At 42.3% G+C, this 27,070-nt stretch overlaps 1 protein-coding gene across 3 annotated transcripts; it reads left to right on the top strand.

The window, feature by feature from the left end:
• Positions 1-26,956, top strand: LTC4S (leukotriene C4 synthase). 3 transcript variants are annotated; one of them, XM_053287771.1, is made up of 6 exons: positions 1-360; positions 1,116-1,207; positions 17,777-17,876; positions 22,113-22,183; positions 24,300-24,381; positions 26,730-26,956. In XM_053287771.1, the coding sequence occupies exons 2-6, from the start codon at positions 1,150-1,152 to the stop codon at positions 26,845-26,847; spliced, it is 429 nt and encodes a 142-aa protein (XP_053143746.1). In that variant the 5' UTR covers positions 1-360; positions 1,116-1,149; the 3' UTR covers positions 26,848-26,956. The 3 variants fall into 3 exon arrangements, with proteins under 3 accessions (XP_053143746.1, XP_053143747.1, XP_053143748.1); XM_053287772.1 differs by lacking the exon at positions 1-360 and having other exon boundaries at positions 1,068-1,207; XM_053287773.1 differs by lacking the exons at positions 1-360; positions 1,116-1,207 and adding an exon at positions 13,180-15,388.
• The last annotated feature ends 114 nt before the right edge of the window (positions 26,957-27,070 follow it).

The following is a 27,070-nucleotide window of genomic DNA, read 5'->3' as shown; positions in this document are numbered from 1 at the left end:
TTTTGTTTGGTGGTTAGAATAAGAAAATACCTTTCAAATAGGTGCTGTGTGCTTCAGTTGTTCTGACAAAAGGGACATGTAGCATTTATTTGGAGAGTTAGTGCTGGCATTGCTATAATAGACAAACCAAGAGCATTTTAGCTTGGACAACAGAAGTGCTTGAACATTCAGGCAAGGTAGAACATTCAGAAGTAGACCATTCTCAGGAAAGGCAGAATAGCTGCTGGTAATCTTGTCTTCTGTGTTATTTTACTGCTGCAGCTTTGCTGTTTGAAAATCCACCCCGGTTCATGCTGATTGTTTTACTGCTCTGTTCTACCATTGCCCAACTCTAAAGTGTTCTTGGAGGGATCTCTTCAAGTAAGAATTCTTAGTTGCATCTCCCGAGTTTGATACTGGAGTTCTACCTGGCTTTAATGGGCCACATTTTACCTGTGTTTTATAGTACTAGACAAGTTTTGCTAATCGTTGTGAAATACTTCTGGGCTTAAGAGTGGTTTGTTGCCTTGATGATTTCTTTTTGCAAAATTTATAATGCCTGATAACTCTGTTCTATCTATTGGTGACTAACCACAACTGATTTCTCCCAGAACGTAAATATTTGATGGTGATAGGAGTGGTTCAGATTAATTTATTAATATCTCATTAAGTTTAACTAACAGCCGGGAAACAATCATATTGAGCAGTAATTCTGCATGCCCCCCACCAACATTATTATTATTATTATTTTTCTATTCTAAGGCTTTGCCTATGTATGTAAATCAGGAGTTCCTGCAATGCTTACTGGTGTTTCACATGTTTTTATAACAACCAGTGTGTTCTTACATGTCAGCTGGGTATGAATTAGCTCATAATGCTCATTGCAAAACCATCAGATTACAACTCTGAATGTTGAATTTGAGCTGGCAAGTTTGAAGGCATTCAAGCACCCAGGAGTGACTGCACTTTAGCAAGCGTTAGATGGAGCTCACATAAGCTTATGCTTATGGGGTCCAATCAGAGCTGTCTGGCAAGCAAGATGTTAACCAGCCAGCTAGTACTTTGGAAGAGGAAATGAGTGCTGCTATATATTGACAAAGAAAGTCACTGACTCACATTTTTCTCTTGCTCTGTAGAAGCCTTGCTTTTATTCCACAGCTTGTAATCAATATGGTGCATCATATTGCCTTGCTAGCCACTGTTACCATTCTGGGAGTCTTGGAACAAGGTAAGTGATGTGCTACCACTTCTATATAGATTAGTGTGTATGATCTATTTTAGACTCTATGAACCAAGTAGGATCTCTTGGGTTAAATCGGAAATGTGTGATAAATGTATTTGGTAGCTTATTTGGCATAGAAAATACTATTGGGTGTTTGATGCCCTGATAGTCTTCTGTGTGCTGCAAGTTTAAAACGAACTTGTATCTTTTGCCTTTTATTTTAGATGGGAATAGGCTGAAGAGTAAGACTAAAACTATGACCGGTAGAAGTGATTGTATAAAGTATCCCTTTGCATCCTGGCGTGTTCTTATACAACAACAGATTAATGCGCAAGTGGGTGGAGGAGCTTGACTTTCCCCCCTTTTGCACGATGAGCAGACAGTCACAGCGTTTCTCCCCCCACCCCAAGACTGTGCAAATCTAGGGATGTTAATATAACTTTGTATATTGATTTATATTTCTATACTGCTCTTTGTCCTAAGGTGGTTAACAACAGGATCACATTTCAATATGAAAACAATACCAATAGATACTCACCTATTCCAAAGCTGTGCTGCTAGAGACACATTCAGTTAGGGACCAAAAAAGCCTTAACTGTGACATACACTGACAGTGAAAATAACTACAAGAGATATTTTGACATTGACATCTTGGGCTATTATAAATTTTGATAGGGATAGCATGTATCTTGTGCATAGCTTATTTGAAAGTCAGTTGTGCTGTTTGCAAGGTTGGGCTTTTATTTTCAATGAAAGGGGGCTGTTATCTCATGTATGTTTGTGGCTCCTACATGACATTACGTGAGCACACTGGGTTTGTTTTGTTCAAGTTTAGAACCAAATTGAGTATTTATTATTATTTATTTTACTGTTTGTTTGTTTATTTTGAATATTTCTATACCACCCAAAACTTGTGTCTCTGGGCAGTTTGCACTTAAAAATAATTTAAAACATTAAATCAATTAACAATTAAAATAATTTAAAAAACCCTGCTAACTTGGCAAAGGGGCACCTTTTAACATGGTGATTCTCTTTATTTAGCAGGGGGGAGAGTAATTGGCCTTATCCACTCCCAGGACAGAACCTCCAGTGACTGTTGCTGGTGTCTATCTTATGTTTCCTTTAGATTGTGAGCCCTTTGGGGACAGGGATCCATCTTTATTTATTATTTCTCTGTGTAAACTGTCCTGAGCCATTTTTGGAAGGGCGGTATAGAAATTGAATTAATAATAATAAATCGACATAGCAATACCAGGTGATAGCAGAATAGAAGAAAAAGAAATAGAAAAAAATCACAAAATACAAAGATCTACAAATTGAAATTGAAAGGCTGTGGCAGAAGAAGACCAAAATAATCCCAGTGGTAATTGGTGCCCTAGGTGCAATTCCAAAACACCTTGAAGAGCACCTCAACACCATAGGGGCCACAGAAATCACCATCAGTCAATTACAAAAAGCAACTTTACTGGGAACAGCCTGTATTCTGTGACAATATCTATTATAATAACAGCAACAACACTGATAATAAAATTCAGCCATCCCAGGTCCTTGGGAAGGACTCGATGCCTGGATAAAACAAACCAGTCAATAACACCTGTCTGACTGTGTAAACAAAAATAATAAATTTAAAAAGATTACAAACATTTAAAACCCAGTATTAAAATTATTTAGAACTATAAATCTAATGAAAAGCCTGGGTGAATAAATGTGTCTTCAGTGCCTTTTTAAAAGTTGCCAGAGATGGGCAGGCTCTTATTTCGACAGGGAGCCCATTCCAAAGCCCAAGGGCGGCAACGGAGAAGACCTGTCCCCAAGCAGCTGCCAGATGGGTTGGTGGCAGCCGCAGGCAAACCTCTCCTGATAATCTTAGCAGATGGTGGGGCTCATTGCAAAGAAGACGTTCTCTTAAATACCCAGTGCCTAAGCTGTTTAGGGTTTTATAGTTAATGACCAGCACCTTGTATTTTTCCCGGAAACGTATCGGCGGCCAGTACAATTCCTTCAACATAGGAGTAATATGCCTTTATACTTTTTTATTCAATTTTCACAACACAAAAGAAAAAACACAAATAATACAAACACTCACAAACACACAGAATAAAGGCTTCCATCTCATCAATGGAACAAGTATTGTTAACAGTAACCGGATCTTGCCTAAAGATTAAACATTCTCTCCCCAGTAGTTCATATAGAAAACAACTTTGGGGTGTTTTTGAAACATTTGTTGTTAGCCCTCAAAAGCCTGACAGAAATCCATTTTGTGATGTATTTTTAGATAGACAAGAAGAGGGTCCCATTCTTTTTTAAATTCTTCAAATTTGTTTCTTAGTAGTGATGTTAATTTCGCCATTTCTGCCAATTCTAGTACTTTAAGAATCCAATCCTCTTTAGACGGGCATTGACTGTCTTTCCATTTGCGCGCAAATGTCAGTCTTGCTGCCGCTGTTAGGTACATGAAGAGGGTCCAATATTTCCTCGGGAGAGCATTGTTATCAATACTTAATAGTATTGATTCTGGACTCTTGGGAAAAGTCATTTTAAAAATTTTTTTAAGCTCGTTATATATTAAGTCCCAATAACCTCTCGATTTATTGCATGTCCACCATAAATGTAAATAGGAACCCTCTTCTTTCTTACATTTCCAACATTTATTTGACATATTCTTGTAGATTACGGCCAGCTTTTTGGGCGTAAGATGCCATCTGTGAATCATTTTCAAAATATTTTCCTTTAAATTAGAGCAAGCAGTAAATTTTATATCTTTTATCCAAAGTTTCCCCATTTTTCCAAGTCAATGTTATAACCAAGGTCCTGGGCCCATTTAATCACTGAGGTTTTTACTACCTCTGTTCTTGTATCTTCCAATAGTAATAGGCCATACATGCTGGATATGAGTTTTTCTTCCTTATCGCACAACTGTAGTTCAAATTCTGACTTTAGTTGGTTAAGACCCTTTTTACAGTCTTGTTTAAATAAAGCATTAATTTGATGGTATTGGAACCAAAAGATATTCCACTCCTGCATATGTTCTAACTTTCTCAGTTCGTATTTTACACCTTGAAGGACAATCAATTGTCGATGCGTGGGCCAGGATTGTTGCATATTTTTCTGTTTTCTAGATATAACTTCCAGTGGGGATACCCAAAGTGGGATTTTTGCTTCTAACAAAAATTTGTTTTTCATCCATACCATATATAGACTTTTTCTAACATAATGATTTAGAAATTCTTTATTTACTTTTACCTTGTCATAAAATAAATATGCATGCCACCTGAATCTTAAATCAAATCTTTCCAAATCCAACAATCTTGGATTTTTTAATGTAATCCATTCTTTTATCCAGGTTAGGCATATCACTTCGAAATATAACTTAAAGTTTGGTAGTGCAAATTCTCCTCTCTTCCTATCATCTGTTAGGTTTTTAAAATTTATCCTTGGTTTTTTGCCTTGCCAGACATAATTCCTTACATCTTTGTGCCATTGGACGAAAATTGACATTGAATTTATTATTGGTACTGTCTGGAAGAGATATAACATTTTGGGAAGAACATTCATTTTAATAACAGAAATTCTTCCACTTAGTGATAAATTCAATCTATTCCATCTGCTCAAGTCCGTCTTTATTTCTTTCCAAGTTTTGATATAATTATTTTGAAACAATAATGCATTGTTTGTGGTTAGCGTCACTCCTAAATAATTTACCTTTTTTTCCACTTTAAAACTGGATCTCAGAGCAAATCTTTCAATGTCTTCTTTGTTCATGTTTTTAGTTAATACCTTTGTCTTGTCTTTATTTATATAGAACCCTGCCAGGTTCCCGTATGATTCTAATATCTCCAATAGTGTATCAATTGATTCTAAAGGATCTTGTAAAAATAACACTATATCATCTGCAAAGGCTCTTAATTTATATCTTTGTGTCCCTATTGTCAATCCTTGAATTTTAGTCTCTTCCCTTATCATCCTACACATAATTTCCAAAACCACTATAAACAATAATGGAGATAGGGGACAACCTTGTCTAGTACCGTTTTAAATACTGAAATAATCTGTAATTTCTCCATTATCCTTAATATTTGCTTTTTGTTCAGAATATATAGACCCAATCGTCCTTATGTAATTAACTCCAAACCCTACAGTTTCCAAAGTTTTCAACATGAATTGCCAGGAGATATTATCGAATGCTTTCTCTGCATCCAAAAATAACATGGCCAGTTGTTTGTCATTATGTTTTTCATAGTATTCTAGTACATTCAAGACGGTTCGTACATTATCCTTTATTTGCCTTTTAGATAAGAATCCCGCCTGATCTTCATGAATTAACTCTACTAAGACCCCCTCCATTCTTTTAGCAAGTATAGAAGCATATAGTTTGTAATCGTTATTAAGCAGGGAGATTGGTCTATAATTTTTAACCAAAGTTGTATCTTGACCGGGTTTTGGTATTAATGTAATAGTCGCCTGCCTCCATGACTCAGGAAACCAACCCTTCATCATAATTTCATTCATTGTCCATTGTAATGGTTGGGACAATACTTCACTAAAGGTTTTATAATATATAATTGGGAGCCCATCTGGCCCTGGTGATTTTCCCCCTTTCGCTCGCTTAATAGCATCCTTAACTTCTTCATTAGAAATTGGAAAGTTCACTTTTTCCCGTTGTTCAGGGTTTAATTGTGGTAAGTTTCTTAATTGTAAAAATTGTTCTACTTTATTTAACTCAACCTTTCTTTTTTGATAAAAGTTCTTATAGTATTTGTAAAATTCTCTTTTAATCACTGACTGTTGGTTAATAATACCACTGGATGTGCTCAGACTCGTTATATAGTTCTTTTGCCATTCAACTCTTAGTTTCCAAGCCAGATATTTTCCCGGTTTGTTTGCCTGTTCGAAAGATTTCTGTTTTTAAAATTTTAGATTTATTTCCATCTCCTCCACCGTCAACATGGAGTATTTCTGTTTTAATACCTTTAGGTGTTGAATTAAAGTTTGATCACCTTTTTCCCCAATCAGTTTCCCTTCCAAATCTTTAATTTGGATCTGGATTAAATCCTTATTCTCTTGTTTCTTTTCCCCCCAATATACATTTTGTTGAATTAAAAAACCCCTCATCACCGCCTTACTTGCGTCCCATATCGTCTTCATTTGTAGATCGTCCTTTAAATGTATCTCAAAATATTATCTAAGTTTTTGTAAACCTACTTTCACAACTTTAGATTGATTCAAAAGGGACTCATTTAATTTCCATTGATAATTTTTCTTTATTCCAATTTTCCACTTTAATTCTATGGGATTATGGTCAGAAAATATTCTTGGCAATATATCGATATCTTTAATTGTTATCAACACATCTACATTGGCCCAAATCATGTCTATTCTCGTATACATCTTGTGTCTATCTGAAAAGAAAGTATACTCCCTCGTATCTGAGTTTTTAATTCTCCATATGTCGTGTAAGCCAAAATGCTCAACCATATTGAAAAAAGCTCTTGGTAATTTCCCATCATTTTTCCTCCAGTCTGTTGTATCTCTGTCAGCCTGCATTGAGACAATTCCATTAAAGTCTCCCATTAATATAATCCGTTGCCTATCTATCTCTGTTAGTTGTTTTTCCAATTTTCTATAGAATTCTGCTTTTGCCTCATTGGGGGCATATATGCCCACGACTATGTATTTTAAATCTCCAACCTTTATCTCTACCACCAATACTCTTCCATAATCATCTTTATATATCAATTTTGGCTCTAAAAAGTCTTTTATATAAAAAACTACGCCCCTTTTTTTCTTAATATCTAGGGTTTCGAATTGCTGACCTAGTGCTTTGTTTTGTAAGTACTTTCTATCTCTCCTTCTTATATGCACTTCCTGTAGGCAAATCACATCCAGTTTTCTTTTTCTCAAATCATGAAATATTTTTTGGCGTTTTGTTTTTATGTTTAAGCCATTTTCATTTAAAGAAAAGTGTTTTATTTCCATACTGACTATTTGTTTGATTTGCTGATTCCTCCCTTATTTAACGCCTTGTGTCTTTTGGACGTCCTCTGAGATCTAAAGATCGTTCCTATACCTACGAAGAAATTGTTTTACTTTTAAGTCTTCAGTTAGTCTATATTTCTTATTTTTAAAGGTAAAGGCAACCCCTTGAGGGAACTCCCATCTGAAGGGGATTTTATTTTGTTTTAGAATATCAGTCAAATCTTTGTATTCTTTTCGTTTCATAAGAAATCTCCTTGGGATTTCTTTCATGACCATTATAATTTGACCGTTAATTTCCCATTTTTCTTGAAAATGGGCTTGTATAATACGATCTCGGGTAGATTTGCAATTTAGTTGAATTATGCAATCTCTAGCCACTTTATGAGAGACTGCAAAAGTGCTGTTTACTCTGTAGGCATCTTCAACCAGTCCTTCTATATTAAGTATGTCCACCTGCAAAAGTTTAGCTAAATCATTTGTCAGAACATCTAGTAAGTTTTGAGTTGTACTTTCTGGAATTCCCCTTATTCTGAGCATTCTTTCCCTCTGCACCATTTGCAACAATGCAAGTTTGTCAGCTAACTCTTCCTTTTCCTTTTCCAAATCTTTTATCTCCTGACTTACAGGTTCTACTTTTTTAGAAGTTAGCTTAGCATCCTCCACCGTTCTCTTACTTACTTCTTCCAAGTTTTTACATTTGTTTGAATTGTTTATAATCCCTTTTTTCATCACTTGTACCTCCTTATTCAACTGCCACATATCTTGCTTTAAGACCTGTGAATCTGCTTTTATCTGTTGTATATCCTCTTTAAGAGTTTGCATATCATTAACCATAGACTGTACTACTTCATTATTTGTATCTAATTTACTATTAATGGCTTGAAGCAGCTCCCAAATTTCACCAGTGGACCTTTCCACTTGGGGAATCGTTCCCACTGATAATCTTCTAGCCATATGGGTTTGAATTCCAGTTGGAGTATTCTTATTCTTAGACATTCTAATATACAAGGCTACAGTAACAAATTGGATATGTACAACAAGGTTAACTCTTTATTCAATATACCCCTCCTGTAACTTCAAAGGGGGAGGTATAGTTTCCACTTTAAATCCAATTCACCCTTTGACTCTTTTGAGTTCTTCTTTACTCAAAGTGTGTCCGTCTGTTCACTCTATTATATAGTCACAGGTTTCCTCAAGTTCGTATTTGTAGACTCACAGTAAAAGTCAGCTGTACCGAAAGAAGGTAGGAGCTATACTTCACACTCTTGCAAACATCACAAGACGCTCAGAAGTTCGCTGTAATCACCTCCGTGTTGTCCAATCTCGAATCTTTATACTTAGAATGAGATTGTGGACTAACAATTTAGTATCTTAGGCTACTTTGACTAGCTTTGGCTAAATTTAGTTCACTTTAGATTACTTCAACAGAATTGGTAGCCGTTTGAAAACATAAGGGTTAGGTGGGCGTTAGGCATCCCTCTCTTCAAAAAATACTGCAGAGATGTAGCTCTTTTTCTCAGTAGATGTACTTATAAAGTCTTAGTCACTCTCTGTATAGAGCTATAGTGTCCCAACCATACCTTGGCATCCAAAAGCAGCCAGAAAACATTGTTGGGTAAGGCTCTCTTGCAAGTTGTTGTTTTCCTTGTTCTTTGAGATGAGATTCTTAATAAATTCCTTTGTTACCTCATTGGCATTAGTAGAAATTGCAACGCTTCCGAGCTTGGTTTTCAGGCATCCTGAACTCCACACTGCAGAACTCTCCTTGACTCTAGCCCTGTCGTTCAACTGGTGTGACAAGGCTGCGGCTTCCCCGCGCCCCTTCGCAACAGGAGCTGACTTCTCTGGGCTGGTGAGTCTTTTACACCTCCCACTTTAATCCAGTGGGCTGGGGGTAGTTATAGAGTCCCCCCCCCCAGTTACTTTCTGCAGGTCTTCTCTCGGAGACTTGGAGACTCGGAGAGAAGCGTCTTGCTCGGTCAGCGTCAGAACCGGATCTGAGTATGAGAACTGGCGTGGTGGGGGGTGGGGGCATTAAACCAATGTGATAGCACTTTTCTGGAAATATTCTATAATTCTCTATAAATATTAGGTTTTCACAGCTCATGTTATTGTGGTTAGATCTTTGCAGCTCTAATCACAAAAGATGAGAATCGTAAAGAGCATTTAACTTTTGTTCTCTCTGTGACAACCTCATGCCATGACTATAGAAATTCTATATCTGTTGTTAAAATACTTCTGTGCCACTGTTATGGCCTGGTGGTAACCAGCACAGAGGTGTGGGGGGGGCAGCAAATCAACCTCTTGCTTCTCCCTCCTTTTGAAGTTCACCGCTGCCACTAAGTGGAAATCTTGATTCCCTGGCTGCCTGCACCGTCTCTGAGTCTTCAGTAATAACTCAGGTAGAATGGGATGGGAAACAAAAGCATGGCCTGGGAAACAAAACTCTGAGGCCACAAAGGTCTTGAACAAAGTGATGTCTTAACTTAAAAACAAAAACAAAATCCAATCAAATGTGTATTCTTAGAAATAGTTTCCTACTAAATATTTAAAAATTTTGGGAAATGTGCAAAGGATAACACATAAAAGCAGGACCAATGCATCCAGCTATCCTGTCTAAACTGTGTCCCCCCAGATGGTCTCACTGGTTACTCATTCTCTCCAGCTGCCTTTTGCTTCAGCTTTTTTCTTCTTGCAACACTTCTTTCTCTAGCTTTCTTTTTCTAGTCTCTATCTGATTCCCTCTGATCACTCTTCGCAAACTCAAACGAAGCCCTCTCTCAAACTCTGCCTTATAGCCCCTAAGTTTTACTCCCCCTTCCCCAAAGCAGTCATTCAGAAGGGCAGGCTTTGTATTCCTGGCATCATTTCTCTCTGACCTTTGGGCTAAACTTTTGATCTCTGAAGGTGACTCATCCCCTGTCTAACCTTTTGACTGTCTCCAATTTATTTTTCTGGGCCTTTTGACCTTAACTCTGTAACTGAGCAACAACAAGAACCCTTTATTTTCCTGACTATAACAGAACACAAAATGGAGGATTAAATCACAGCTGCTTTTCAAGAACAAACATCACAAAGTAGCAAAAGGCATGAGAAACTGGTTAAGAACATAGGAAGCTGCTGTATACAGAGTCAGACCATTGGCCTATCTAGCTCAGTATTGTCTTCACAGACTGGCAGCAGCTTCTCCAAGGTTGCAAGCAGGAATCTCTCTCAGCCCTGTCTTGGAGATGCCAGGAAAGGAACTTGGAACCTTCTGCTCTTCCCAGAGCGGCTCCAACCCCTGTGGGGAATATCTTATAGTGCCCTGTCTCCAAAGGGCTCACAGTCTTACACATGATGCTTTGCTGGTCTGAATAGGCACAATTGCACTCTCTTGCTAAACATGAGAGTCATCACTGTAAAAGCTGCCTCTTTGTCCAGTTAAGATATATCTTCCTAGACTGAATTGTTGTTTCTCCCTGCCTCACCCACCCAGGTCTCTTCCAGGGGCGTAACAAGGCTGGAGTGGGCCCAGAGACAAAATTTTAAAATGGGCCCCTCGCTGATATACACACACACACACACTTTACAATATATAGCCATGTGACTTGCCTCTGGGGGGGCCCCTCGAGGCGTAGGGGCCCCCAGGCGGCCGCCTCCTCTTGCCTAATAGTAGTTACGCCCCTGGTCTCTTCCTTGCATTTAAAGCAACTTCCTATCTCCTCTTCCATACAGCCAGTCATTTGACTGAGACATATCCCAGAAGAGTAGCCACATTAGTATGTTGCAGCAGAAAAACAGCACTTTCTGACATTCCTGCCACAATACACTCATGAGTCTGTGAGGTGCCCAAGGACTTTGTCATTTTGATTTTAGTATCTTTTAATTAGTGGTCTAAGGGCAATATATTATGAACTCTCATGATGATGCCTTAAGAATGATGGCTAAGGGCTTTAATTTGAACCAAGACACAATTCCCAGTGTCTGCTTTAAATGCCAGGGCATTTAAAACTCATTAAGTTATAGAAGAAAATGCCCTTGAGTAGGGACAAAGTCTTTATTCTTCACCACTCTGTAACTATACAAGGTTTTGCCACACCAGGGATGATGTGTAGATCCAGAGGGTAGTGTATATTTATTTAACACATTTGTATACTGCCCAAAACTTACATCTGTCGGTCTACAACAAAATAATACAAATTAATAATTTAAAATTTAACAAAATTTTAAACTATTAAAACTGTCAATCTAATTAAAAGCCTTTGTGAACAAATGTGTCTTAACGAATTAATAGAAATTTGATTTGTGAAAAATTGATTGTTGGTATTTCTGTTGTTCACCGCCTAGTCTTTGGAGGAGGCGGTATATAAGACATTTCAGTAAACAAACAAACAAACAAACAGCCTTTTAAAAAGTTGTCAGAGATGGGGAGGCTCTTATTTCAGCAAGGAGCGCATTCCAAAGCCTCAGGCCTGTCCTTGAGTAGCCACCAGACAAGCCAGTGGCAACCGCAGACAAACCTCTCCAGATCATCTCAATGGATGGTCAGGCTTCATGGTGAAGATGACATTCTCTTAAATACCCAGGGCCTAAGCTGTTTAGGGCTGTATAGGTTATAACCAGCACCTTGTATTTTCCCCAGAAACTTATTGGCAGCCACTGTAGCTCATAAGGGTAATATGGTCTCTCTGAGATGACCCAGAGACCAACTTGACTGCCACATTTTGTACCAACTCTTCGTATATCCAAACAGACTGGAGCCTTGGCAACTGTGTCTTTCTAGAAATGAAGCCCAGGGTGCATAATCTTAAGTGCTTTTAACAATTACTACTTTCAGCTGCCTGACAACCAAGATCCATGCCAGCAAACTCTAGTACTGTGTCTCAGCTGCCCTGCATGGTTTTGTTCATTTAATTTTTAGGCCACTTTTTGTTCAAATATGGCGTACAACGCCGATCTGCCTTTGGACAGAGAACCATTTATTTATTATTTAGGTCTCTATATAAACTGCTTTGAGTGCTTTTCTTGAAAAGCAGTATATCAATATTTGTTGTAATCATAATATCACAGAAGAATGGCCAAGCTAAAAACTTGCTGCCCAAATGCCCAGGGGAATCAACAAATCTTGGCTATTTGACTGGCATATCTGTTGCTGGTCATAGTGGTTAGTATAGTGGTTAGAGTGCTGGACTAAGACCGGGGAGACCCGAGACTCGGGGAGACCCGAGTTCAAATCCCCATTCAAGCCATGAAACTAGCTGGGTGACTCTGGGCCAGTCACTTCTCTCTCAGCCTAACCTACTTCACAGGGTTGTTGTGAAAGAGAAACTCAAGTATGTAGTACACTGCTCTGGGCTCCTTGGAGGAAGAGCGGGATATAAATGTAAAATAATAATAATAATAATAATGATAATAATAATAGACTAAAGGGGACTATAATAAAGGTGAATTAGGGTAATGACTGAAGTACCATGATAACCTTGCTAGGCTGACTTTCTTCAGTTGACCAGCTGAAGAATGCCCTTATTCCCTCCTTGCCTCTATCCCTCGTATCCCTCATATTCTTGGGAAAGAATATGGGTTTGTTTATCTCTTGGGTTTTTTTATCTGTTTGGACAGATAAATAGCTGACCATTACAGCTGAGACCTATCCTTCTAATAAACTATCTAATAAACAGATAATAAACTACTTCTAATAAACTATCTCTAAATACTGTAAACAGCCAACAAAAACAGTATGAAGACAGAAAGTCATCAGGGGAGGGGGCACTTCCCAGTATATTGCACAGAGTGCCACATGAATGACTATTTGCCCCATCGGCAGAAGTCATGGGTGTGTGCTCGGTGCAAGGAGCTCCTGGCTTTCAGGGAACAAGTTCATTCCCTTGAGACCAAGGTGGCAGATCTGGAGAAGCTCAGAGCGACATAGAGGCATGTGGATGAGACCTTCAGGGACGTGATAGAGGCATCCCACTCCAGGGCTGGTAACTCCTCTGCTGTCAGGGAGAATGAAGGTCTTGGGCAAGGAGGACAACGGTCTGAGGAAGAGGGAAATGCTCCTTTAGAAGGGATCCCTTCCATGGATGATGAGCCAATATCCTCTCGCACAGGGGATACTCTTCTGGGGGGTGGGAGCCTCCTTGTAGTGAGTGATTCAATCATTAGCGGTATAGAGAGAAGGGTTTGTGACCCGCGTGCTGACCGCACGGTGACTTGCCTGCCTGGTGCGAAGGTTGTGGACATCACACGACGTCTAGACAGGCTCTTAGGCAGTGCTGAGGAGGAGACAGCTGTCGTGGTGCACGTCGGCACCAACAATGTGGGGACATGTAGTTGGGAGGTCCTGGAAGCCAAATTTAGGCTGATAGGTAGCATTTTGAAGTCCAGGACCCCCAAGGTAGCATTCTCAGAAATTCTACCTGTTCCACGCGCAGGTACAGTGAGACAGGCAGAGCTGAGGGGTTTCAATGCGTTGATGAGACATTGGTGCCGGGAGGAGGGGTTTAGATTTATTAGGCACAGGGATACATTTTGGGGCAAGCAAGGCCTGTACAAAAGGGACGGGCTGCACTTGAACCAAGATGGAACCAGACTGCTGGCGCTTAAAATCAAAAAGGTTGCAGAGCAGCTTTTCAAATGATGCCTGGGGAACAGCCGATGGGAGCTGGGCAGTATCCTGTTTGGCAAAAGCCATCCTTTCAAGTGTGAGGCTGCAAACAATTCAGAAAAAACAGAAGGGGACAGAGCAGAGCTGCACAAAGAGCAGACGGGAGCCTGTGCCAGCAGGTCAAAGAGTCAAAAGAATAGCATACATCAGGGGAGAGATTCAGCGTATAGGTGCTTATATGCCAATGCCAGAAGCCTCCGAGCCAAGATGGGTGAGCTGGAGTGCTTGGTTGCTAACGCAGAAATAGATATAGTGGGCATAACAGAAACATGGTGGAACAGTGAGAGCCAGTGGGACACTGTTATCCCTGGGTATAAACTCTATAGAAAGGACAGGGAGGGGCGCCTTGGAGGTGGGGGTAGCACTGTATGTTAAAGAAGGGATAGAATCTAACAAGCTAGAAAACCTAGGTGGACTGGAGTCCTCCACAGAAACCCTGTGGGTGACAATACAAGGCCTGAAAGGGAACGTGCTACTGGGGACGTGCTATCGCCCTCTGGATCAAAACGCCGACAGTGACTGGGAGTTGCAGGAGGAAATCAGGGAGGTGTAAAGGAGAGGCAGGGCTGTAATTATGGGTGACTTAAATTACCCACACATAGACTGGGTAAATTCACAGTCAGGTCAGGACAAAGAGGTCAGATTTCTAGATATGCTAAATGACTGTGCCCTAGAACAGTAGGTCTTGGAACCAACCAGAGAGAAGGCGACCTTGGACCTAATTCTGAGTGGCACCCAGGACCTGGAGCATGATGTCAGTGTCATCGACCCTTTAGGGAACAGTGACCATAGTGCCATCAAATTCCAGCATACATACAGGGAGAGAATCACCAAGGACATCTAACACGGACATTTTGAATTTCAGAAGAGGAAACTTCTCCAAAATGAGGAGTATGGTGAAAAGAAAGCTGTAAGGGAGTTTACTCAAAACCACAATACTAGTAGCACAGTTAGATTGTATACCCAAAAGGAGGAAAGGTACTACTAAGTCTAGGAGGATGCCAGCATGGCTAACGGGTACCGTCAAGGAAGCCTTAGAAGAGAAGAAGACTTCCTTCCGAAATTGCAAGGCCTGTCCAAATGAAGAGAACAGCAACACAAACTCTGGCAAAAGTAATGCAAGGTGACAATAAGAGAGGCAGAGAGAGAGTTTGAGGAACATTTAGCCAAAAGTATCAAGGGGAATAACAAAAACTTCTTTAAATACATCAGAAGCAGGAAACCTGCCAAGGAGGCAGTTGGACCATTAGACAATGAGGGAGTGAAAGGGATTATTAAGGAGGATATGGAGGTTGCAGAGAAGCTGAATGAGTTCTTTGCATCTGTCTTCATGGCAGAGGATACTCAACATATACCTGTTCCTGAACCAGGCTTTTTAGGGATGGAGGTTAGAGAGCTGAGTCTGATAGAAGTGACAAGAGATGATGTTCTAAACTGTCTGGAAAAACTGAAAATTAACAAATCAGCAGGGCCGGATGGTATCCATCCAAGAGTCCTCAAAGAACTCAGATCTGAAATTGCCGACCTTCTTGCTAAAGTATATAACTTAGTCCTGAAATCGGGCTCTGTACCAGAGGACTGGAAAGTAGCAAATGTAACACTGATTTTCAAAAAGGGATCCAGGAGTGATCCGGGAAATTACAGGCCGGTTAGCCTAATGTCCGTTCCAGGCAAATTGATGGAAAGCATCCTCAAGCATAAAATTGTAAAGCACCTAGAAGAACAGGCCCTGCTGGGAGTGAACCAGCATGGCTTCCGCAAAGGTAAATCTTGCCTCACCAACCTTTTGGACTTCTTTGAGAGTGTCAACAAGTGTGTGGATCAAGGTGATCCAGTTGACATGGTCTACCTGGACTTCCAAAAAGCTTTTGACAAAGTTCCTCATCAAAGACTCCTGAGGAAACTTAGCAGTCATGGAATAAGGGACAAGTACATGTGTGGAGTGCTAACTGGTTGAAAGACAGGAAACAGAGGGTAGGTATAAATGGAGAGTTTTCACAATGGAGGGAAGTAAGAAGTGGGGTCCCCCAGGGATCTGTACTGGGACCGGTGCTTTTTAATTTATTCATAAATGATCTAGAAGCAGGGGTAAGCAGTGAGGTGGCCAAATGTGTAGATGACACCAAACTCTTCCGGGTAGTGAAATCCAAAACGGATTGTGAGGAGCTCCAAAAGGATCTCTCCAGACCGGGGGAGTGGGCGACAAAATGGCAAATGCGGCTCAGTGTTAGCAAGTGTAAAGTGATGCACATTGGGACGAAAAACCCCAGCTTCAAGTATACGCTGGTGGGATCCGAGCTGTCGGTGACGGACCAGGAGAGGGATCTTGGGGTCGTGGTGGACAGCTCGTTGAAAGTGTCGACTCAATATGCGGCAGCTGTGAAAAAGGCCAGTTACATGCTAGGGATCATTAGGAAGGGGACTGAAAAATAAAACGGCTAATATTATAATGCCCTTATACAAAACTATGGTGCGACCACACGGAGTACTGCGTACAATTCTGGTCACCACATCTAAAAAAAGACATTGTAGAACTAGAAAAGGTACAGAAGAGGGCAACCAAGATTATCAGGGGCACAGAGCACCTTTCTTATGAGGCAAGACTACAACACCTGGGGCTTTTTAGTTTAGAAAAAAGACGACTGTGGGGAGACATGATAGAGGTCTTTAAAATCGTGCATGGTGTGGAGCAAGTGGAGAGAGAGAAATTCTTTTCCTTCTCATACAACACTGGAACCAGGGCTCACTCCTTGAAATTGATCCCAGGAGGTCTAGGACCAACAAACGGAAGTACTGTTTCACACAACGCATGATCCACTTGTGGAACTCTCTGCCACAGGATGTGGTGACAGCCAACAACCTGGATGGCTTTAAGAGGGGTTTGGATAACTTCATAGAGGAGAGGTCTATCAATGGCTACCAGTTGGAGGGCTGTGGGCCACCTCCAGCCTCAAAGGCAGGATGCCTCTGAGTACCAGTTGCAGGGGAGTAATGGCAGGAGAGAGGGCACGCCCTCAACTCCTGCCTGTGGCTTCCATCGGCATCTGGTGGGCCACTGTGTGAAACAGGATGCTGGACTAGATGGGCCTTGAGCCTGATCCACCAAGGCTGTTCTTATGCCAAGTCTGCCATTTTATAACCACACTGTTGACATAACTAGTCCATTAATGAAAAGAGCAGGTCTGTATCAATTAATTTCTTAACATCTTTTGGATGTGTATCTTAAATTTCAATTAGAGACTATGATTACTTCCAGGCATATACAAATGGTCATGAGCATATCTGATTGCTGTAGGGTGAACCAAGTTAGCAGCAGTGGAATTTGAATTATAATTTTTAAGAAATCAGCATGTTTCCAGTCCTCATGACTTAAGAGAAAAATGTATTTGTGGTTTCAGTTAAGTGTTTGGGAATGAAAAGTGTTTTGGGGTATACATCCTGGTGGTCAGAGAGTGAAGGTTCTTTGTGCAGGATCGGTCATTTTCCTTATCCTATTGCCTTTAAATTTTGGAGTCTTGGATTGTCTTCCACAGTTCTTATCAAATGATTTTGAAGAAAAATATCAGACAGTTTTGAAGTCCAAAGCAAACGTACAGCCAAAATAATGTATACACACTTAAACAAAATTGCCCAAATTTGCAGAGTTTCGTTCTCTTGGAGTTGCAGATTATTGTGTGTGCTGGTCACACACACCCCTGGTGTTTTTCAGGCCCCTTGAATGCAGTTGAGAAAAAGGTGAGAACAAACTGATGAGAGTAAAGGTCAATCCATTTGCAAATTGAACATTGTGAAATAAATGTGGTCTTGGTTTGCAGCTTTTACATACAGCATGTGTGTGATGTTTGCCTATGCAAATGAGTAAGTTTTATAAGCATGTTTGTTTCCCATTGGTCATGCCTCATCAAGTAAAATAACCAGCTTCTGTTTACCACCCTGCACCCTCTATCCAGCCTATTTTGCCATGCAGGTGATCTATAGTCGGCGAAAATGTAAAGTTTCTCCTCCTATCACATCAGGGCCACCAGAATTTGAAAGAATCTTCAGAGCCCAGTAAGTTAAATTTCTGCTTTGGTGGTTGTTTTTGAATTTAGTGTGTCCAAAACGATACCTACTTAGAATAAATTTATAATGAGATCAGCAGGCTTAAGGTGTGTATGTGTGTGCTAGAATTATCAAGCTGGCTATGAATATATTTAGTCATAAGTTATTGATGCAGTTGTTTTATGGAGGCTGAGTTACGGGGTTTGGCTGATCTGCACAGAACAGAACGTGCTCTCCTGCCTTCTACTCCTACTGCAGTTCGAACCCAATCTTGCTCGTGTGGAGGGACTGCTCTCTGAGGATAGGTTTCCACACCCCCAGATGTCAGACAATGGATTTTGAGTGCTTACAGTGGAGCTCTGTGGGATCCCACGAGAGGACAAGCTTTATATCTGTAGGCAGAAGTTGGCAGAAGACCTTCCCGTTATCTTTGCTTGTGCCCAGTGTAAGATGGATCTGAGTCAGAGGATACCTTCTCAGCAAATTGGCCGATTAAATTTAAACTTAAAATCTGTCTTGGGAAACTCTGACAGTTCGAATCTTAAATGTAACTCACTATGCAGTGCTGGCTGAGGGCAGCAGCAACAAGCCAATGCTAATGCCACCCCCTTCCTGGCCCACTCCCCTCCGTGGGTGCACCAATACAATCTCTCTCTTCCCCCCCACACTGCCCAAGTACCAAACTTGGCTGGAGAGAGCAGGTTTGGTGCTGGAGGGAAGAGCACCCGCAAGGCTGGCGCTTGGGCTGCATCACACTGGTGACCAGTGGCCAAGGACAGCCTTGCCGTGGGTGGGCGCAGGGGGCATGGCCACACCCCTCCTGGACTGGAAAGCATTCCTGTGGGCAGGAGGGGGGGGAGTCGCAGGTCTGCCCCCCCCCACCGCCTAGAGCGAAGGGCGTTTCTGGCTAGGCAGAGGCCATGCCAGCACACAGAAAAAGGGGCCGGCCCTGGGGCACCGAGCTCAGACAGCAGCAACCATTCTGATGTATGCAATGATATTTACAATATTTTCAGCCTGCCCCTCCAGTGCCCGACTGCTTGGGGCCACTTAAAGAATGAACTAATTGAAGGCAGGTGATAGTTATGCTGCAGCTGAGGGCAGCGGTGGGCATGGCGGGGGCACAGCCAGGAGTGCATTCTGTCACCCCCTTAAAAGGTCACCAGAGCCACTGCCTGATGTGGTTGCCTCGTGAAGGGACGGCATCCTCCACTATGCAAAGTTCGCATGTAAAGGTTCAGTTAGACTATTGGGGGGGAAAGGTTGATGACTGCCAAGGTGGCAATAATCGTGGCTTTTGGGGTAATCTGCCCCCACCCCAGGTTTAAAGTACAATTTTGATGCAATGTGCACATTTCTCTCTGCTTTTTATGACGACTTAAATTGGTGGTCTGATGTTTGTAATGGCTGTCGGCTGTACAATAACCATGTTTATTATGATTCTTTAATATGATCAGGCTATTAACTGGTCAAGTTATGCTAGGAGGGGATGGCCTTTTCTCTCAGCCCTAATGAGCCTCTAGAGTGGAGTCTGTGGACTGAAAATACTTCCCCATCTTTGCATTAGAGATGAGCAAAGCAAACACTTTCACATGTGACAGGCAACACTGTTCAACAATGTTTGCACAGGCAAATCATCTTGATGATACTTTCAAAAGCAGAACATGGAGTTCCTTTTGGCATAGATGAAGGTGCAGCCAGATCAGCCACTTGTCCTACCTCTCAGGTAGCATAGATCAACGTTAAAGGTGTCATATCCATATCTTGCACCCACCGGTCTCATTGTGTGGGCGGTAGGGTTGCCAACTAGGGACTTTGAGAGAGGACACGTGACTATTTGGGGGACCAAATGACCTGGGGGGGGGGCATTAGGAGGAATAGAAACTATCGGGGACCAAACAATGTTTTTTGCATTTTGTTGTGGTGTCTCAAGTTCTGGGGAGCAACTGGAATATTTTGTTCACTCAAAAGACTTACTTCAGTGACAGGTTGCAGAACCCCGTGATGCAGGAGCATGGAGGAGGTGGGCCCGGCAGGTGCAGCTGGCTTCCTTCGTGTGGCAGTGGCAGTAAGAAGTTAGCAGTTTGCTAACTAACTTTACGCAGCAAAAAGTAAAAAGGCGCTTTTAAAAATGGTGAATCTCTTGCATTTATCATGGGGAGAGCAACTGGCCCTATCCAACCCCATCACAACGTCCTTTCTGTAGCTGGTGCTGGTATTACCTTGGCTTTCTTTTTAGATTGTGAACCCTTTAGGGACAAGGGGACATCTTATTATGTATTTTTATATGAAAACCACTTTGAAACCTCCTGCTGAGAAGCCATATATAAATGTTTGTAGTCACAGAGAACAGCAAGCGAGTGGGAGACTGTGCATGCACCACTGCACCAGCATAAAGGCTGGCTCGGTAGCTGCTGCTGCTGCTGCTACTACTATTACTACTACTACTACTACTACTACTATTTATATACCACTTTTCTCCAAAAGGGTCTACATAGAAAAATAAATAATGAAGAAGATGGATCCTTGTCCCCAAAGGGCTCGCAATCTAAAAAGAAGCATAAGGTAGACACCAGCAACAGCCACTGGAGGGATGCTGTGCTGGGGCTGGATAGGGTCAGTTGCTCTCCCTCACCACTTTAAAAGGGGCCTCCCTCAGCTAGCTGGCGGGCTGCCCTGCCTCGAGCCAAGAGATGAAGTTGCCGGCCTGGCTGGGGAGAGCAGGCTGGGTGACCCGTGCAGGGACCACGACAGAGGGCTGGGTGTGTGCAGTAAACCTAACCCGGTGATGGATTTGCAGCTAAGAAGTCGGGGGACTCGGCACCTAGGCAGCAGACTGAGTAGGCATCAGGAATGTGCCCAAACCAAGGTTCGTGCACAGGTCTGGTGCCGGACCAGTTTGGCTGAGGTCCAAACCGGTTTGATGCCGCTGGGGTGGGGGGTGGATGGCAAGCAGGATCTTTAAACCGGAGGAGCGCAGGCCCTTTAGCTGCTCTCTGCCACCCCATGCAGCTTCCTGCTGCAATGGTGTTCCCCCCAAGAACCTACACGCAGTGCCGACCCACATGTGCATGGGTTCTTGGGGGAGCACTGTCACAGCAGGGAGCTGCATGGGGCAGTGGAGAGTAGCTAAGGACCGGCTCTCCTCCCTTGTAAAGATCCTGCTGGCTGACCCCCACCTCGCAATGGTCCCGAACCAATTTGGACCTCTCCCGAACTGATTCGGTGCTGAACCTGTGCACGAACCTAGCCGACATACAGCTCACCTGGTCATCAGCTTCACAGTGGTGAGCTGTATTTATTTTCAAATTGTCCCATTTTTATCAAAATATGCACATAAAATTTACACACACACATGCAAATTTTATGTGAAGTGGAGACTGTTTGGAGACCTTTTTTTTTTTTTTGGTGAAAGGTGTCCTCTATTTCCACTTTTTTGGTGAGGGATATAAACTTTTTCCACCATCTGGACCTGGCAACCCTAGTGGGAAGGGGGGAAACTGAACATGCAAAACAGAAGTTTTATTAGAGAAAACACTGTCAGCTGTGATCTGCAATTTCTATACATTACACTGTGAGGGAGAGCCCCTTCTTTTTTCCAAAGCACCCTCAGTAGGGTACGATCTGCATTAGGGAAGGGAGTGTTGAACCCTTACCCTGCCAGCTGTTTCTGTCCCAGTTTCCAGGCTTGTGTTTGTGAGAAGGAACCCTGGCAGAGGTAAGGAAGGAAACATTGATGCCAGAAAATTTCAGAGCAAAAGCAAAGTGGCTGTCAAGGGAAAGCTAAGTCGTCTGTTTCCCTTCTCTTTCTTCTCATTGTGTCTCCAGTGCAAATTGGCCCCTCCTGAGGGAACGTTACAAGTTTAAGGCTATTGTGTGCAGTCATTACCATTTTAAAAATGAGTATGTGCATCTGTCCACATCTGCTCATAAACAGAGAGAAATGTGTAACAGATAATTAAAATGTGATTGCTGTACCCATCTGTAGTCTGAAATGGCACAGCTCAGGCACACTTCCCACCTGAGTGAGAGAGAGGCTGAAGAGACAGAAGTGGGTGGTAAGAAAATGGTGCCCTGTGTGAACTGCTTCTTGTCATTACATAGCAAAGCTGATCCTTACAGAAACTGGCTAAGTGGGTTTTCAAGAGAAATATTATCCAGGCTTCAGCTAGGCTTCCACATTATAAAGTCCCCCCCACATACACCAAAATACTGATGGTTTGTTTTCTTCTTTGTTTTGGTTAGAGTGAATTGCTCGGAATACTTCCCAATATTTCTCTCTCTTTTGTGGGTAGCCGGAATTTTTTCCCATCAAGGTAAAGCAAACTCTGATTCATAGACTCTTAATGTTAACAACGCTAAACCTTTTAAGAAAGTTTAATGTTACTCTACTTGTTTAACTGTAAATGAATGAAAATCTTGGCTAATTTTACAGATGTAGAGGGCATTTTCCTCATGTTCATTTGCATTTATTGCATTTCTTATGAAGTGTCAAAACATTCTTGGCATCGTTCTGTGTAAATTAGGCATGGGCTTATCACCAAGAGTGGGTAAAAGACATGATTGCTGTGGATCAGGTTTACAGTGACGTACCTTATCACAAACATGTAAGGTGTGACTGATATATCTGCATCTAACACACACCGGAGATTTCCAGACCATTAAGGGATCCAGACACACGAGTTTTACAGGCAAGGATCTGTTGTCTGTGGAAATACTGGATTACTTGCCACCATGATCTGCCACATAATGTGTGGAGCCACTCTTGTGTGCTTGACCCTCTGCTCTGAAGGTTCATGGAAGAAAAGATGAAAACACAATGCCACCCACTGAAGATATTGAATGTGGTGGCTCTAGCTGTATAAAGGAGCTTGTCATCTGGAGGTTCCATCCATGCAATGAGCTAAGAATTACCATGCTGCCATGACACCCAAGTTCCTTGCAGTTAAGCCAGGACTTAGGCAAAGAACTCCCTCATTTGGTTCAGAGGAGTAGCCATGTTATCCTGTTGTAACCAAAACAACAAAGTAGTCTCATGCCACCTTACAGACCAATAGAAGCTTTTGTGGACTAGAGCCCACCCCTTTAGTTGTCCCACGGGAGTAGTTTTCCTACCGTAAGTAGTTTTCACCATTAAAGACAAGCTAATGTAAAGACGAATATGTTGCTTCAGGTTAAAAGGCTCCTGCCTTTCCTTGGTTGCTACTCCCAAATAGTTGTTGGATTGACACTTCTGCAGATGTTTGATTTGTAGTGGGAAAGACAAGTATCATTTGTACCTCTTGTTCTTTGTATGCTTGGTGGTAGTAATTGTGCCTTCCTTGTAAGCTGGTGGAGCACAATAGCTAAGGGCATGTAGATCTCTGTTAACATCTCCATGAGACAAATGTACCAATTTATTTTACACAGTAGAATTCTCCTGGATTGGACTACTAGCTTTAGCAGGTTGTGTGAATGTTTGGATGTAATTTATCTTGATTTCAAAAGCATTTGACCAAGTTCCCTGTGATTTGATTAGCAAACTGGTCAAATGTGTGCTAGATGACACCATTTTTAGGTAGGTTCACATTTGGTTGGAAAACTATCCTTAAAGAGCTTTCAACAGTAGCTCCTCCACAACCCAGGGGGAGGTTTTGAGTGGGTTGTGCCACAGGGCTCTGTCCTGGGCCTGGTACTCTTAAATATTTTAAGATGGGCAAACTTCAACTCCCATCTTCCCCACAACAGCTGGAGGGCCACGTTTGCCCACCTCTGGGATAAGGGATACCTGACTTTGTATGTGTGAAAAAGATCTCAGGACAAGCTGAACATGTGTCAGCAATATGGTGTAGCTGCAAGAAAAAAGAAAGGCTAAAGTTGTTTTAGGCTGCCTTAACAGAACCATAGTCTCCAAGTCACAAAAGGCAATAGTTCAACTCAAGTCCCCACTAGTCAGACCTCATCTGAAGTACTGTATCAGATCTGAAGCGCTGCACTTTAAGAAGGATGTAGACAAACTGGAACAGGTTTGTAGGAGCCTGATGATGGTCAGGGGTCTGAAAAATAAGCCCTATGAGGAAAGGTTGAAGAAACAGGGTGTACCTGGAGAAGAGAACATGATAGCGGTCTTCAAATACCTGAAGGACAAAGACTTGTTCTCTACTTAGATGATCCAGTGTACTTCAATTGCAGGAGGGGAGATGTTGGTTGAACACTAGAAGAAACCTCTTAAGGGAAAGAGCTCTTTGACAATGGAACTCTTGGGCCCTCCCTTGCTGGATTTACTCACACAGAGGTTGGACAGCCATGAGCTGACTGCTGAGGATGTTTTAGCTCCAGAGTTCCTGCACTGAGCGGGGAGCTGGATTAGATGGCCTACAATCCCCCTCCAACTCTATTATCTTTCTCCTGGCTTTCCATAGTAACTAGTTTGCTTATTCTCTTCCCTTGTAGTTTTGGCTGCATTCTGTGGATTAATGTACCTGTATGCACGCTATCAGTACTTTAGTGGATATGCACATTCTGCTCAAGGGAGGTGAGTAATTCTAAGCCTAACACTTGGTTAAGTCAGAAACAAGCTAGCAGATACAAATCGACGGGGCGTTTTTATATGGAGAATTTAGTCATGCCAGTCAACCACCACACACCTCGCAGCCTGGAGTGTTACAGCCAAGACAAAGTTGGACCACCTTACTGAGAATGTAACCAAAGACCCAATCTTGATGATCCCAGTCTTGCAACCCCAAGCACACCACCATCTTGGACCTTCAAAAGGCCAGGCACCATTTGGGTCTTCAGCATACAAACCAGGAAGTTCCGATGCAGAGCTGCAAAGGGTTCCAGTGCCTGCTCCTCTGGCAGCCCTTCTTGAGGCTGTTGGGGGAAGGCAGCCCCGCAGCTCTTCCTGGGGTGAGGCAGGGCCTTGGATGGCAGGTGACTTCCTGGGGCCTGTAACCACATTGTGGTTCCAGGAGCCCAGACGGCTTGATATAGAACTAATCGACTCACTTCCTTCCTATGCTCTTGGTGCCTCCAAGGCATGGCCTGATAAACCCCAGATGCAGGCACCTGGTCTCCTCCTGGTACGTGCTCTGGAACACCCTGCTCATGGGTGCCCTCCCTTCCCCTGACCACACCCTGGCTCCAATGGAACATGTTGCAAACTCAGTGAAGATTTAGCCTGTACTGAAAGAAGGTGGGCTACTATTGCCAAGTCCTTTTGCAGAGGTTGGTTTATGGTAGTCATGGTGCTGTGTGTGTGTGTGTGTGTGTGTGTGTGTGTGTGTGTCTTCGCTGCAGTGCCAGCTTGTTGGCTTCTGCTGCAAGAGACGAAAACCAAGAAACTGCAGATACCAGCCCCATCTCCCCCGCCACCACTGCCCTCTTCCAGAGCGCTTGTCTGCTTTACCTTCTGGGTGTGCACCACCGCTGTTTTACATCCAAGTCGGTAGCGGCAACTTTTGCACATGGCTGCTTCTGCATTTTCTCTCTTCTCACCAACCGACTTGTGCACTGTGCTTTGGGTCCCAAAATGGAGTGGACAGAGTGCACAAGTCTGTTGATGGAAGGCATGGGGGGAAGAGAGTGAGAGAGAAAGCAAAGCAGGAGCAACGAGCAGAAGCTGCTGCTTCATCCTCACCACCGCCAACTTGCCGTGGCACCCACCCTGAAGGTAAGGCAGCCGGTGATCTGGCAGAGGCAGTGCAGACAAGGGGAGGGAGATGAGGCCTCCTGGCCCTTGGGAGCTGCATGTGGTTGTCAGTGACCCTGCATGCCTGGCCCTGCAGAGGGTCCAATTGTGAGTGTGGACCGGCACTCTAGGGAAGCTCGGTGCCAAAGAGGACCGCTGAGCTGATGCTTGTGGACAGAAGCCCTTTAATTTCACGTGTGGTTTTTAGACCGGAATGCTAATAAGGAAACACGCTACTGAGTGCAAATGTTGCCATTTATCTTTCATTATGTCAAGACAAAACAAGTTGACTTGTTGCTCAGGCAGATCTAAAACCGAGATTTTTAACCTTTGTCTTTGTTCAGAGATCAGGTTTCATAGGAACCTGTGTCAAGCCCTCAAAGCAGTTTACAAAAAGTAGTATAAAAGTAATGCAACTGGTTAAATTAAATTAGAACCTTTGAAAAACGGGACAGATAATGGGAAAGCAGAAAGGAATATTCAAGAGGAAAAATGGGGAAAGAACCTCTCCTGTTCTGTACAGAAGCTGTAATACGATTGCTTAGAAAGTACAGTTTAAAATAGTCTATTTGGATAGAAGGCCTTTTTCCTGGATATGAACATTTTAGTATCTAGCAGAGGGAAGTAGTGCTGCAGTTTATATATTCTTCTGCTCTCAGCTTTTAGTGAGGAGAGAAATCAAGTAATGCTTGCCAATTTCAAAGACACTATTACAGAAGTTGTAGTTCTTATTTTAAATGTGACTCCAGTTTCTGGGCAGTATTTTTTAGCTGAAACTCCTTTCACATGGTCATGATCTCCCTCTCACTCTAACTAGATTAAGACTTGATGACAGTAGTTCTGCTGTGTAAAAACAAAATGAACTGAACTAGCTCATTATGCCTCTTCTCCCCAAGTGGATACCCCCACGCCCCATAAATAAAGAATCCTTAAGGCTGTCCAGACCGTGGCTAAATATCTCCCAACAAATCCACAGCTTATTGCATTCCTTGAAGTCATCCCAGTTGTGATGGCTGGAAAAGTTCCTGTATTCCTATATTTTAAACTAATTGTTTCCACAACTGCAGGTAATGTAGACAAAGCCTATGCATCATATTAATACGGTACCCTTTAGTTGGAGAGAAGCATTAAAGTTAGTTTCACAACCGACTATATGAACAGATTGTAAATAACCTCTCGTTCTTTTTGCACAGACTGGGTCCCATGTACTTCAGCACTGGCATTCTTTGCGTTCTGATTGGATTGTCTGTGGCAGGGCTCATCACCCACTTTGTGCCACTCACTGCTCTGGTTTCACAAGTGAACTTCTAAGTCAGCAGTGCCTGTCTGCTGGTCGATTACTTCAAACATTGTGCCATGTCTTTCAACTTTCATTTATCTGTTTCAGTAAAGTAGCTGAAATCGCTCTTTTAAAAAGCAATTCTGTGCAAGTCTCTTCTTTTTATTCACTTGATGGATTTTACCCCCGAAGTGGTGTTATAACAGCTTTCGCTGAGAGAACAAGATTGCAACAAGGCAGAATTCTTAGGTATTG

The sequence above is a fragment of the Hemicordylus capensis genome, chromosome 2 (genome assembly GCF_027244095.1).
Source record: "Hemicordylus capensis ecotype Gifberg chromosome 2, rHemCap1.1.pri, whole genome shotgun sequence".
In the NCBI taxonomy this organism is placed as follows: domain Eukaryota; kingdom Metazoa; phylum Chordata; class Lepidosauria; order Squamata; family Cordylidae; genus Hemicordylus; species Hemicordylus capensis.
This window is presented reverse-complemented; position numbering and strand designations above follow the sequence as displayed.

What these genes read in the sequence shown, in the direction of transcription:
- LTC4S (XM_053287773.1), top strand. Translation starts at nt 15,112, where the DNA reads ATGGAGGTTGCAGAGAAGCTGAATGAGTTCTTTGCATCTGTCTTCATG. An exon ending in CGGAATTTTTTCCCATCAAG is followed by an intron (nt 22,184 to 24,299) that starts GTAAAGCAAACT and finishes CTTCCCTTGTAG; the next exon opens with TTTTGGCTGCATTCTGTGGA. An exon ending in GCACATTCTGCTCAAGGGAG is followed by an intron (nt 24,382 to 26,729) that starts GTGAGTAATTCT and finishes CTTTTTGCACAG; the next exon opens with ACTGGGTCCCATGTACTTCA.